Below are 13,779 nucleotides of genomic sequence, written 5' to 3' on the forward strand. Positions count from 1 at the left end.
ATCCATGATGCCATGTATTTTAACAAGATGTCCAGAACCTCCAGCAGAAATATAGGCCCACAACATCAAAAACACAGCAGTATATTTCATTGTACACGTGGGGTACTTTTTTTCTCTGTGTTTACCAAACCCATCTTGAGTGTTTGCTGCTAAAAGCTCATTTTTTAGTTTCATCTGACCATAGAAGCCATTCCCATTTAAAGTTCCAGTCATGACTGATAACTGAATATGCTTTAGTTTGTTTTTGAATGAGCTAGGAGAATTTTTCTTGTAACCCTCCCAAACAACATGTGTTGATGTAGGTTCTGTTTGACAATTTTTTAAAAGGTTTTCTGAGCCAGAGGCTCAACAATTTTCTGCAATTCTTCAGCTGTGACCCAAGGAGAGTCTTTAGCTACTCAAACTCTCCTTCTCACCGCACATTAGGACGATATAGGCATAGGTTCTCTTTCAGGCAGTTTTGTAACATTTTCTGATGGTTGGAAATTCTTAATTATTGCCCTGATGATGGAAATGCTCATTTTCACTGCTCTAGCTCTTTTCTTAAAGCCACTTCACCAATTTGTGAAGATCAATTATCTTTTGCTGCACATCAGAAATATATTCTTTGGTTTTTCTCATTGTGATGGATGATTAAGGGAATTTAGGCTTTGTTTCCCCTCCTCTTTATATTTTTGTGAAACAGAAGCCAGAGCTGAATGATTTTGTGTTTACAATCATGCTGGAGTTCTGAAAATTGTGAAAATGAATGGAAATATACTTCAGACATATTTTACCAAAAAGAATTTCTAGGGGGGCTAATAATTCTGTCCAACGAGTATTTGAGAAAAACATTCATTTCATAATGATATTTCCCCTCCATTTTAAATTCTTATTATCCAGTGAAAGGATACATTTTTGTAAATTTTTTAAAAGAAAAATCAAAAGGATGAACAATGCAGATGAATTTTTTACAGCCTTATTTGATCATATTTACCAAGGGGGCCAATATTTTTGGCCACGACTGTAATACGTTCATTAGATTTTAGTGTTTGTGTCGAGCCTGTCTCCTCTCGTGCCCTTTCCTCATTAGGGGAAGCACAGAGAACAGGCTCGCAGGTCGGCTTGCAGCCTCAGACTGCTGCTCCAAACTGAGCTCAGTATGGAAGGCCATCAAGGCAAAAACGCGTAATAATTTGTTTTGCCTTCCTCCGCTGCCTTGGCAGCCTGATGTTGGGGAGCATCCGCTGCCAGCCTCTCACTAGCTGCATCCTCGCGAACCTGTGTTTGGCTCGGGCATCCACATTGCGTCCCACCGGGTTCCTTTGTGAGTATTTTTCCGTGGGGTTAATCCTACTAGCCCACGTTTCCCTCAGCAGAGCACTGCTTTGCTTACACAGCCACGGCTGTCATTAATACCTCAACTACGGTTGACTTTCGCCCACCAATAGCCCTTATTCCGTCCCTATACCGCTCAGATAGGGCGCTTCCCAGTCGCTGGCACTACTGTGGGGTTAAAGGAACATCTAGTGCCCGGCCTTCTGCCTTAAAACCTAATTCTCCTTATCCTTAAGTGGAACCGGAGGGCTTTACACAGACACTGGAAGAGGTCAGCCCTCAGTGGCGTTTTGGTAGGGATTCCCAATTTGTCGGTCACAACATGACGTCGTAGTGACCGACTGAAAGGGAACGTCTCGGTTACGGATGTAACCCTCGTTCCCTGAAGGAAGGGAACGGAGACGTCGCGTCCCGTCGCCACAGGGCTGCTCCCTGCTGTTTATCGGCCGGTCACACTTTCCGGCTTTCTCAGCGAAATGAAGCTAATTTCCATATTTGCACCTGTGGCTTATATACGCACCTGGCGGGGCGGCGCCAGCATTATGCAAATATCTCAATGCCAAGTTCATTGGCGTTTTAGTAGAGTACGAAGCAGATTGGTCTCTCTAAGCGAGTTCCCAATTCGTCGGTCACGACGTGACGTCTCCGTTCCCTTCCTTCAGGGAACGAGGGTTACATCCGTAACCGAGATGTTATTTTTAGTGCGATGCTAATGGTCTAATCAGATTCAATGGATTGTACTAAGCTATGCTAAAAGTGCTATCGCCAGACCAGGAGATTGGCTAAATGGATTCCAAAACAGTAAGAATCAAATGTTTAACTCTAGGGTAGCTGGAAAATGAGCATATCTTCAAAAAAGTGAAATGTCCCTTCAAGTGTCAGTGTGACTGCCATGACAGCAAGTAAAAAGTAAAAATACTGAGTGTACATTTAGTGCACCTTGTGTCTCTTACCTAAAGTCTCAATTGGAAAGTCAAACTCCAGTTGAGATGGTAACTCCTTACTGTCAACACCCTGCATATTGACAATCTTCACTGTTTCTAGAAAATAAAAATGAGGATCCCTTCATTTACAGTGTAACAAGTAAATATAAATGCTTTTGTGCTTCATCATGTATGTCACATACTTTCCAAAGCAATTAAGACTGTATCTCTGTCCAGCTGTGTCACTTGTACAGCTCTTATTGTCTCACTATCTAAGAAAAAATAAATCATCAACATACATGAGATAAACAAAAAGGCAATAATATGTTTATCCACATGTTGGTCTGAGTGTGGATTCACTCACCAGGCTGAGGGTTTGCCATGCCATTTAGTTGGATGATGTCAAACTTGAGCTGCTGCCCATTTTGCTGTTGGTGGTTGATAGGGGGGGCATCACGGACCCCCACACATATCTGAGGAAGCTCATCTGTCATTAACACCAGCAGCTCAAAGATGGGCAATAAGTCAGGTAGGGGTACAGATATGTGCTACAATGAGAAGAGTCCAAAGAAAAGATAAGCCTAAGACAATACATTTGACGTTTATATTGTTTATAGATCTTGATCAAGGAACCATTCACTTTCACCTCTTATATTCATGATGTAATATATCTTTATATTTCATTTATTACACGGCTCTCTGGAATGCTTGATTCTGATTGGTCAGTTGAGACATTTGCAGGTTCGTTCTTTTCAAATAATAACCGCTCCAAAATAATAACGCATAGCCGGACTACTTGCACGAGTAAAATCGCTCCGCGCCAATAAAGATCAATAAAGATTACTGTCTGTTTGGCGCCATCTTGTGACAAACACTCGACAACCACGACAAGACACAGACAGCTTACTGAGACTGAACTTGACAAAATAGAGCATGACAGCTACGAAGCCAACACACAAAAAATACAGAATGGGCATTAAAACTTCTCAAAGACTGGTTTAAGAGAAAAAAATGGAGACAGACAAGTATGAAGCAGAGGATCTTAATAAGGTATTACGATCATTTTATGCATCTGTGCAAAGTTTCGCGGAAGGATAAAAATGTTGATTTAAAACAAATATGCCAATAAAATGTTTCAAATTCATATTCATGTCCAGTTTTTTTTCTTATGTGGCAAGTAGCCGTGTAATAAGCGGGATAATGTAGAGGCAGCCGGTAGTTATTGGGAAATAAGCCCCTTCAGTGTGATACAAGACCCTTCGCTTCGCGTCGGGTCCTGATCACACTGTCGGGGCTTATTTCCCAATAACTACCGGCTGCCTCTACATTATCCCTTACTTAGTGTAGACACTATATCCATCTGTCTGTTGTGATTTTGTAATTTTAAAACTTTTTCTTTACATTTGGCAGACACTCCAAAGTGACTAACAGTGCATTTAAGGTACACATTCCTTAAGAGTGTGTGTGTTACCTGGGAACCCACAACCTTTTATACTGCAAACACAATGCTCAACCCAGCTACAATGGCAATGGCATTTTACTGTAGTTTGTTAAAGGGATAGTTCACCCAAAAATTTCTGTCATCATTTACTCCCTCTCATGTTGTTACAAACCCATATAAATGTATTTGTTCTGATGAACACAAAGGAAGATATTTTAAAAAGTGTTTGTAACCAAACTGTTAGTGGACCCCATTCACTTCCATAGTATTCTTTTTTCCTACTATGTAAGTAAATGGGGTCTTCCATGTTCAATATCCTACACACAGAAAGTAAGTAACATTTTACTGTTTAAACTGAAATATGCCATACAGAAAACATACCTAGTGCCATTTTCTGTTGTCATAGTTTACATGAGGAAATACTGACAGACTACACTGCTATATTGACTACAAGCAAAGAACGTATACTGACAATAAGCGAGACTCAAATCCAACCTGAATGTTGACACTGACACAACAGAATAAGGTACAATCACTAGCCTGAGCATCATATCCTTTTTAACTCATTATTTTACAGACTCTGTGTCTTCTATTTTTTTCCACAAAACCTTTACTCTCTAGAAACCATGTCAGTTTTGCTTCAAATTCTTTTAAGTTCAAGTATTAGCAATATAAACACTGAATTAATACCAACATATACATTTTAATTAAGAACATTCATAAAAAAAGGGAATATTACTGTATATAACAGGAATATACCTGCATGATAGTAAACTGTTTGTGCAGTATTGTCTAATATTAAAGGAGCGGTGAATCAAATACTCAATTTTAACTTGATAATGTCACGATGTGCACACGAATGAGGAGAGAACAGATCCAAGTGCAGTTAAATGATTTAATCCACAGGTAAGCAAAAGCAAACACGAACAAAAACTCAGGGCACAAACACCGTAACAATGGACCGTGACAAGGGAGTGAACAGGAAGTCAATAAATACACAATGTAAGCCAATGAAATAACCAGAACAATAAAACACCATGACAACAAACAAGGGGGAGGAGCATGAAGACAATGAGTAACCAGGGTAACAAATGACTAGGTGGTAACAATAAATCAACACGAGGAGACACAGGCAAGACTCAAATACAAACATAAACACTAGAAATAATACTAAAACCACAGGAACAATACTAATCAAATACAAAGACAGGATAAGAAACAAAACAAGATATGAAGCAAATCAAAACCCATAATCAAAGACAAGACCCCGATCAAAAACAGTACCCAGTACAATAAACAAGAAACAAAAGGTAGCAATAAGTAAAATAAAAGAACACATGACAAGGAAATAATAAATCTCAAAAACACACAAACAGAATCCCAACAGTACCCCCCCTACGGAAACGGATACTAGACGTTTACACGAAACAGGTAACAAATCAGGTGGGAGGTGGAGCAGAGGCGGAACGGGGGAGGGATGGAGGGCCAACAAAAGTCCAATAACCAAAATCCAAGGTGGCGCCGCGGGCAGCGACAGAGTCCAAGGCGGCGCAGGCAGGGCAGGACGCCAGGGCGGCGCAGGCAGGGCAGGACGCCAGGGCGGCGCAGGCAGGGCAGGACGCCAGGGCGGCGCAGGCAGGGCAGGACGCCAGGGCGGCGCAGGCAGGGCAGGACGCCAGGGCGGCGCAGGCAGGGCAGGACGCCAGGGCGGCGCAGGCAGGGCAGGGCAGGACGCCAGGGCGGCGCAGGCAGGGCAGGGCAGGACGCCAGGGCGGCGCAGGCAGGGCAGGGCAGGACGCCAGGGCGGCGCAGGCAGGGCAGGACGCCAGGGCGGCGCAGTGAACCACAGCAAATCTGGTGGGAAAGGAACCCAAGGTGGCGCCCGTGACACTCTGGACCTGTACAAAAAGACAGGGAGGAGAGAGGCTGGCAAAGCCAGAAAAACAGGACACAATGCAGGCAAAGAGACACTTAACAGTTCACATGGCAGATCACTGGGCAGCGCACAGGGCAGATCACTGGGCAGCGCACAGGGCAGATCATTGAACAGTTCACATGGCAGATCACTGGGCAGCGCACAGGGCAGATCACTGGGCAGCGCACAGGGCAGATCACTGGGCAGCGCACAGGGCAGATCACTGGGCAGCGCACAGGGCAGATCACTGGGCAGCGCACAGGGCAGATCACTGGGCAGCGCACAGGGCAGATCACTGGGCAGCGCACAGGGCAGATCACTGGGCAGCGCACAGGGCAGGAGATTAAACAGAGCACAGGGCAGGACATTAGACAGAGCACAAAGTTCAAAAATAGTCATCTTAGGTGGGGCAAATAGTTCAGAGTCAAATGAGGCCCGGTAGATAGGTGCAAAAAGTCTATGTGAGTCAAAGGCCATCTTGGCTAGGGCTGAAAACTTAGGTGAACAAGTGTAAGCTGACCTACATGACGCAGAGAGTACCAAAATAACCATCTTATCCTTGACAGGAAGCTCTGGAGGCTTGGTGACAGGCTTTATGGTTGAAACAGGAAACTCAGAGAAAGTCAGCTCAGCAGACCTTGTCGAGGCAGTAACCTTAATATCCTCAATCTTAGCCCCCTCATCATAAATAGGAAATGTCTCAGACTCACGTGACCATAGTGACTCAGATGGTTCAATGGTGACAATAGACTCAGTGGAGAAACGGGTAGGAGACTCAGGTTTGGACCCTCTAGTCGTGGGAGAAAGTTCAAATGACATAGGTCCAGACCCTCCAACCGTGACAGGCGGCACATCAGTATCCTCCAAAGATTCAGTCTCGGGGGCTTGGGAGACATCACAGGAGAAAAACGAACAGAAGACAGACCACACACACCCCAGGGCTACGGCAAATGTAGACAGAGCAGAGTTCAAAGGACATACCTCTATTGCCTCTCTGAGAATGGGCGGAGGCTTGACAACAGCTCTTCTGAGAAGTATAGTCCTAGCAACGCCCCGCTGGAGAATGGGTGCAGGTAAGGGCACAGCTGTTTGGAACACGGGTGCAGAAATGGCAGCTCCCATCCTGAGAACTGGTGAAGATCTTACCACAGCCTTTCTAAAAACAGGTGCAGGATAAACTATGGCTCTCTGAAGACTGGGCGCAGGTATATCGGTGGCATTCTCAACCACTGGTGCAGACTTCACTCTAGCCGTTCTTAGAAGAGGTGCGGGCTCTACGGCGGCCATCTTGATTATAGGTGAAATTTTAACTGGCTCGGTGGTGAAAGGTGTTCTTCTTATTGCCAGTCTAGAGCCTTGTCCAGGCTTAACTGATGAGATAGCTTCAGAAATGGCTAAAAAATGATCAAAAGTGGCTGCAGATGACCGTACTGACATTAATGGAGTATCAGCTAGACTTGAGATCAACCGCTGCGTCTGGGCACCCACTGGAAGAACTGGAGAGGCGGCCATCTTGACCGATGACTCGGGTGTGGTGGCTGCCATCTTGTGGAGAGACTCGGACATCATTGCCGAACCGATGGGTAAAGAGTGAACAACATCAATGCTGTTAACAGACTGCTTGTGTGTGGATCTCCTCCCTCTCCGCCGACTGCGCGAACAGCGCGAGGAAGACGTGCTCACCGGCTCAGCAGTCTTTGACGAGGAGTTTGAAGACTTCGCCTCGGGCAGCTCTGGCGTGAATGAAACACGCCCTCTACAACGCCAATCTGCGTGACGAGCAAAGGCGAAAAAATCCAGCACATCAAGCTCATTAATCTCACTCATAGGAAACGGCTCACCCAAACAGTGGTTAAACCACACTTTCATCTCTGTGTGGTTGAGACGAAGATCGCGGGAATCTGCCCAGAATCTACGAGCAAATTCCTCCACAGATTCATCCCGCGGACGTAGTGAAGCTAGTTTGGTGCGCCTCTTCCTGAATTCCTTATCCGACATGGCAGGAGACAAACAGACATCAGAACAAACAACTCCTTTAGCGGAATTCACAAAAACTGCTGGATCCTGTGTGTGACGGTCCATTCTGTCACGATGTGCACACGAATGAGGAGAGAACAGATCCAAGTGCAGTTAAATGATTTAATCCACAGGTAAGCAAAAGCAAACACGAAGAAAAACTCAGGGCACAAACACCGTAACATCAAACAATGGACCGTGACAAGGGAGTGAACAGGAAGTCAATAAATACACAATGTAAGCCAATGAAATAACCAGAACAATAAAACACCATGACAACAAACAAGGGGGAGGAGCATGAAGACAATGAGTAACCAGGGTAACAAATGACTAGGCGGTAACAATAAATCAACACGAGGAGACACAGGCAAGACTCAAATACAAACATAAACACTAGAAATAATACTAAAACCACAGGAACAATACTAATCAAATACAAAGACAGGATAAGAAACAAAACAAGATATGAAGCAAATCAAAACCCATAATCAAAGACAAGACCCCAATCAAAAACAGTACCCAGTACAATAAACAAGAAACAAAAGGTAGCAATAAGTAAAATAAAAGAACACATGACAAGGAAATAATAAATCTCAAAAACACACAAACAGAATCCCAACAGATAATTGGTTATATAAGAGGTCATCATACTTAAATGAACATCCTGCAAGTTTCAGAACTGAAAACGTCCGTGCTACTGAAATATAACAGTTTTTGGCACCAAGCCAGTATAACAACCGAGTGAGGAATTCGGAGAAATATGACGTCAAAGTAGAATTGAAGCACCTCCCCTAACCCAAATACAATGACCACTTTTGTAGACCCGCCCACAGCTTCGCGTGAAACACGTGTGTCTCAACAATCAATAAACATGTCTTTAAAGATTGCTAAATGTAACCAAAATGACTTTTAAATAAAACAAATTCTGAGAGACTTTTATTTTGATGGAGTGATCTGGTTATGATAGAGTAACCATGGAAACTGAGTTTCGGTTGTGGAAGAACCGTCTATGGGAAGAACACAGACGCTGGATAACCGAGGCTCAGAACATAACATTAGGAATGCATAGTTTAATTTTTTTTTAAGAAGTTCCAGTTTGCGTGGGGAGTGTTTGTTTACTTTGTGTGCCGCGGATTCATTTGTAAAAAAGTCGATGCTGGATTTGCAGAGAGATTGTGATTAAAAGCACCACTTATATTGGATCTGACAAAAATGACACAGCAGTACAGTAAGTGAAACATTTCACTTTATTTAAGTTACTGCGTTTCACTATTGCTGCTTTGTTATACAAAATAGCCTATAACTTATTGCTTTTGATGTTTTTGAATGTAAAAACCACGCAAACATCATAAGTAGACATCAGACAACAGTATAAAACAATAAAATCGACAAATTCACCACCCCTTTAATATCTTTTGAAGCCAGACTACAGACACAGCAATGCATTATGTTCTATAAGATCATCATGTTTGTAGTGTGTTACAGGGGATTTAAACATACAATGTATATTTCAGACCTAGTGGAGTGATAGTAACTAATACCAGTAATAATAATACTCAAGAAAGTAGGCTAAACTACCTTAAATGTGTACTGTACTAATGGTTGGATTCAACAACTGATAACATAACATATATAAGACAATACAACATTTACTGTAGGTGTCAAACTATTTTATGATGACTTTTGAATTTAGAAATGTTCTATTGCGCTTCTGATTTGTCTGTGAGATTCATTAATGTTAGATTGTATGACAGGTTAGAATGAAGTGATATGTGTCCATCTAACATTATACTAAAATTAGATCGTTTCCCAAGAGGTAGGGGAGAGCAGGGGCGAAAGTACCATTTCTCAGAAAAACGTAATTTTAAAATATAATGTTTTAGACAGAGATATATTTTTGCTTTGGTCAATAACTCACAAGTGTGGTCTATCAATACTAAGGGTGTCACGATTTCGATTTTAAATCGAAAAACGATCGAAATTAAGTCACAACCTCAAACTTCGAATTAAAAAAATGGGATCGTCGATGCTGCCACGCCCCCATGTCACGTCCGTTTGGCTTGCCAAGCGGGGGAATGAATCTCTCAGAGATTTATATTTTAAACACGAGGGATGTATTGCTACAAATCGTTGAAATACATATCATAAACAGGATTACTACTTAGTGATCTGACTTCGGACAGAGCGCAGCTCTCTGCACGTGTGCAAGAGTGAGAGAGGCGCCAAGATCCAGCGGGTTATATTTTAAACAAAAGGGATAGTTTGCCTTAGCTCGCATGAAACGCATAAAACTGAACAAATACGTAAGGATTATTACTTTAGTTTATGTTTAGACTGTGCGTGCACGTGAGACAGAGAGAAGCGCCGCTGCTTATGACGCGCTGGATTTATTTCAAATGAGTCCAAGATGCGCGCATTAAGTCCGTGTGCATGCAAGAAGGAATCCTCTCTCTACAAGCTCTCTCGCGTAAAGTGAAGCACACAAACCCTCATGCGTAAAGCATGCAATGTGCATGTTAATGTGAAACTATAATAATAATAATATTAATAAATAATAATCGCAAAGCATTTTTTGTCTTTCAAAAAAAAAAGTAAAAATTGAGAATCAGATCGAATCGAAAATGTAATCGAATCGAGAATTTGGAGAATCGTGACACCCCTAATCAATATCAGGTGGAATTTTGTAAATAACGCAATATTTGTCAGGTCTGTCAAGTGTTGTGCGCTCAAGATGTTGTCATAGTTTGGAATGCAAATGTTATCGGAGGAAATCGCTTTGTTACTTTGCGTCACGTTACTTTTTCCCCGGTTCTCCCCTACACATAATGTTACGTACAAAAATATGTTATCAATAAAATAAATGAATTTAATAGGGGTGGGCCGTTATCGGCGTTAACGTGCTCCGTTAACGTGAGACCCTTTTTGGGCGATAACAAAAATGTCGCCGTTAATTTATTCTCAAAATTGGTTTGGGAGCTGGGTCTATATTATGCAAACTATGATGAGTTTCACCTTGATATTTTAGTGCGGATGTATAGCTAGCCAAATTGCTCTCTAGGGGGCGAGAATGAGTCTTCGAACCTGTGTGTATGCCTACAGTGAAATTACCACATCAAACGTGACGTGCAAATATGGATGCAGCAACAAAGCCGCCGGGTTTGCTTCAGGGAAAATTAATTTTTAAAAAGCTTCCCAATGGAAACTTCGACAAGACTAAGGTGGTTTGCACATTGTGCAATGCGGAATTAGTTTACTGTAGGAGTTCTTCCAGTCGCAGGTACCACCTAAACGCAATGCATCCCTTTGCTAATGTGGACGATCCCGGGCCAAGCACTGATGTAGCGCAGGGGAAGAGTCGTCGTTGTCAAACTACTATGTTTGAGTGCAACCGAGGCAAGCCCGTAAGCGCAGCTCTTTCAGCCAAGCTAACTACTCTCCTCGCTCAGTGGATTGCCACCAGCTGCCGACCCATCAGCGTGGTTGAAAATGATGGGCTCAAGCTTGTTCTCCAGGCAGCCACAGTGACCCATCTTACAAACTACCTGCGAGGCAAACTATCATTAGGAGAATACATGACCAGCACACCGTAGAGAAAGCCACAAAAGATGAAAAGATGGTAGAGGCGAGGTGTGTAGCACTGACTGGGGACCATTGGACATCGGTTCACAACGATAACTACCTCGGCGTTACTGTACACCTCATCGATGCCAGCTGGGAGCTTCACTTCTTCGCTTTACGTAGGCTACGTTATTTAATTTTAAATTACATCATTTAATTATTTAGCCTATTAATTACCACGACACCACGAATTACCACAACATTGTGTTTGCTTCTTGATGATTGCTAGTTGTTTACTACTAGCAGTGAACTTATTCTGATCTATTTTGTCCGTTAGGTGTGATGAAAACAGAGGAGCGTCACTTTGCAGAAGCGTGTGCCAGGCAGTTTCTAGATGTCGCTAATCAGTGGGGGATAGCTGACAAAATCAGCACTATTGGAACAGACCGCGCTCCTAATATGGTGGCAGCAGGGAGGATACTGCCATTCAAGCATTTGCCCTGTGTTGCGCATGTTGTACAGAGAGCTATTGTAATGTCACTCCGGGAAGGTGGTTTTGATGGTGTACTTGCTAAGTGCCGTAAAGTGGTCAGACATTTCAAACATAGTCTGGCCAACTCAGACGAGCTGAATGTCCAGCAAGCCTCCCTTGGACAAGTTCAGGAGCCACTCGTGCAAGATGTTTCAACACGGTGGAATTCCACCCTTGAGATGATCAAACGCGTGAGGCGCAACAGAGACGCACTGCACACAACGCTGTCTCAGCAGAAGCACAATCTGACCCTCCCAACAGATGCTGAATATAAGAAGTTGGCAAAGCTAGAGGAACTGCTGGAGCCATGCAGGTATGGTCTACAAAGATAGCGTGTTCATAAATTGGCATACAAGTTCTTGTATTTAAGAAACACGTGCCCTTAAATGTAATGTGATTAAGAACTTTAAAAATTTGTAATCTGAGTTAAATGAGTCTGTCATTAATATGTTTCTGTGTGTGTGTGTGTGTGTGTGTGTGTGTGTGTGTCTGTCTGTCTGTCTAGGTACATCACTGAGCTTCTTGGTGGGGATAAGTATGTATCCTGCTCTGTAGTTCTACCTGCCCTGTGCCACCTCCAGCACACGATGAAGATGTCAGAAGATGATCCTGCCTATATTGTGCGATTCAAGGCTGCATTAACCAAGAACCTCAACCAGTGGAGGGAGAAAATAAACCTGGAATGGCTTAAGGTATGTCAGACTGACCAGAAGATAACTGCATTGTTTGACCATTATAGACTGTTATGCCAGTAGATCGGCTTTATTGATGAAATAAATTTTCATCAATCAATAATAATTATTTTTTTATTAATCAAAGATGGTGACTGCTCTAGATCCACAATTTAAGGACCTCAAGTGCTTGCCCAGAGCAGAGAGGGAGCCAGTGTGGGCAAAGCTAAGTGAGATGGTGAAGGGAGAAGAACCTGCTTTGCAGCCACTCAGGGAGGAGAACCCTGAGCCACCCAAGAAGAAAACCGCCCTGCTACTGATAGAAACAGACTCAGAATCAGATGAGGAGACACCAGAAGACAGTACTGTGGAGAGGTACAAGGTAGAGCCCAGTGCCAGTCTAGATGAGTGTCCACTGAAGTGGTGGTCGGAGCACACTGCTGTCCATGGTAAGATGGCCAACATTGCCCATAAATACTTGGGGACTCCTGCCACAACTGTCCGGTGCAAGAGACTTTTTTCTTAAGCAGGCCATATTGTGCAGAAGAGGAGATCTAGTTTGTCACCAGAAAATGTGAACAAGCTGGTCTGCCTGCTTGACTGGTGGAAAAAGGAGAAATAGAGCTCCCTCTAAACAGCTACTGACTGTAAACAGTTCATCATGACCTTGTATGTAGGCCTACTGTTCAAAATTCATGTTAAACTGAATAAACAGTTAGTAAACACAAGTACATCTTATTGAACAGGATTTATTTTCATCACCAATTATCATAGTAGAACAGCTTTACTAACAGCCAAGCCCGGCGTCTTGGGGGAGCAAATGGGGGCATGCCCCCCCCCTGAAAGAATCTGTGCCTCCCTCCAGTTTTCTTAACAGAGAGCTAAATTCAGTCATATACTTTGATATAACAAACTGAATTTATCCAAAAACTGCAAATACCTAATTTCTGGCAACTGGTTTCAGTGTGAAAAAAAAATAAGCTAGGCTACATGAAGGCGACCTAGGTGGCGTTTCTTTGATGTTTCAATTTGCAAGGTTTAAAAAAACAAAGACGCACAGCAGGGGGATCAAAAAGCCATTCAGGACCATAGACAGCGCAAAGAGTGAAAAACAGGAAGCGCCATCAATGCCAAAAGGAGGTATGCCGAGTGAAGACACATAAAATGCATAAAGAATGATCAAATATATCACTTTCCTAACATTTGTTTCATTGTTCTTAAAAGTATTGCTCATAACAGTTCTGTAATGCAATCAAAAACCCAATAAATATATTTGGGGAAAAAAGCAACAGCAGTTTTCTTTTTTCTTTTTGTTTTTCTCTTCTTTTTTATGTGAGACTGCCAAGTGTTATTATATTTTTTCACACATTATAACGCCTCCCATAGTAAAAAAGCAGGGCCACAAA

The 13,779-nt window shown here is 42.8% G+C and overlaps 1 protein-coding gene and 1 pseudogene across 3 annotated transcripts in view; one reads left to right on the top strand and one right to left on the bottom strand.

Annotated features, from left to right (window-relative positions):
- map4k2 (mitogen-activated protein kinase kinase kinase kinase 2) overlaps positions 1-13,779 on the bottom strand; it is a 63,958-nt gene that overhangs the window by 9,201 nt on the left and 40,978 nt on the right. For 2 of the 3 annotated variants that reach the window (XM_065269741.2, XM_073811972.1), the window contains 3 exons: positions 2,605-2,788; positions 2,444-2,512; positions 2,271-2,357 (listed from right to left, as the gene is read on the bottom strand). In XM_065269741.2, the coding sequence (XP_065125813.2) occupies positions 2,271-2,357; positions 2,444-2,512; positions 2,605-2,788 (340 nt within the window). Of the gene's footprint in view, positions 1-2,270; positions 2,358-2,443; positions 2,513-2,604; positions 2,789-13,779 lie in introns of those variants that run through there. The other variant, XR_010532782.2, reaches the window with a different exon arrangement.
- On the top strand, positions 10,422-13,639 carry LOC141280843 (E3 SUMO-protein ligase ZBED1-like; annotated as a pseudogene).

The sequence above is a fragment of the Paramisgurnus dabryanus genome, chromosome 2 (assembly GCF_030506205.2).
Source record: "Paramisgurnus dabryanus chromosome 2, PD_genome_1.1, whole genome shotgun sequence".
NCBI lineage: Eukaryota > Metazoa > Chordata > Actinopteri > Cypriniformes > Cobitidae > Paramisgurnus > Paramisgurnus dabryanus.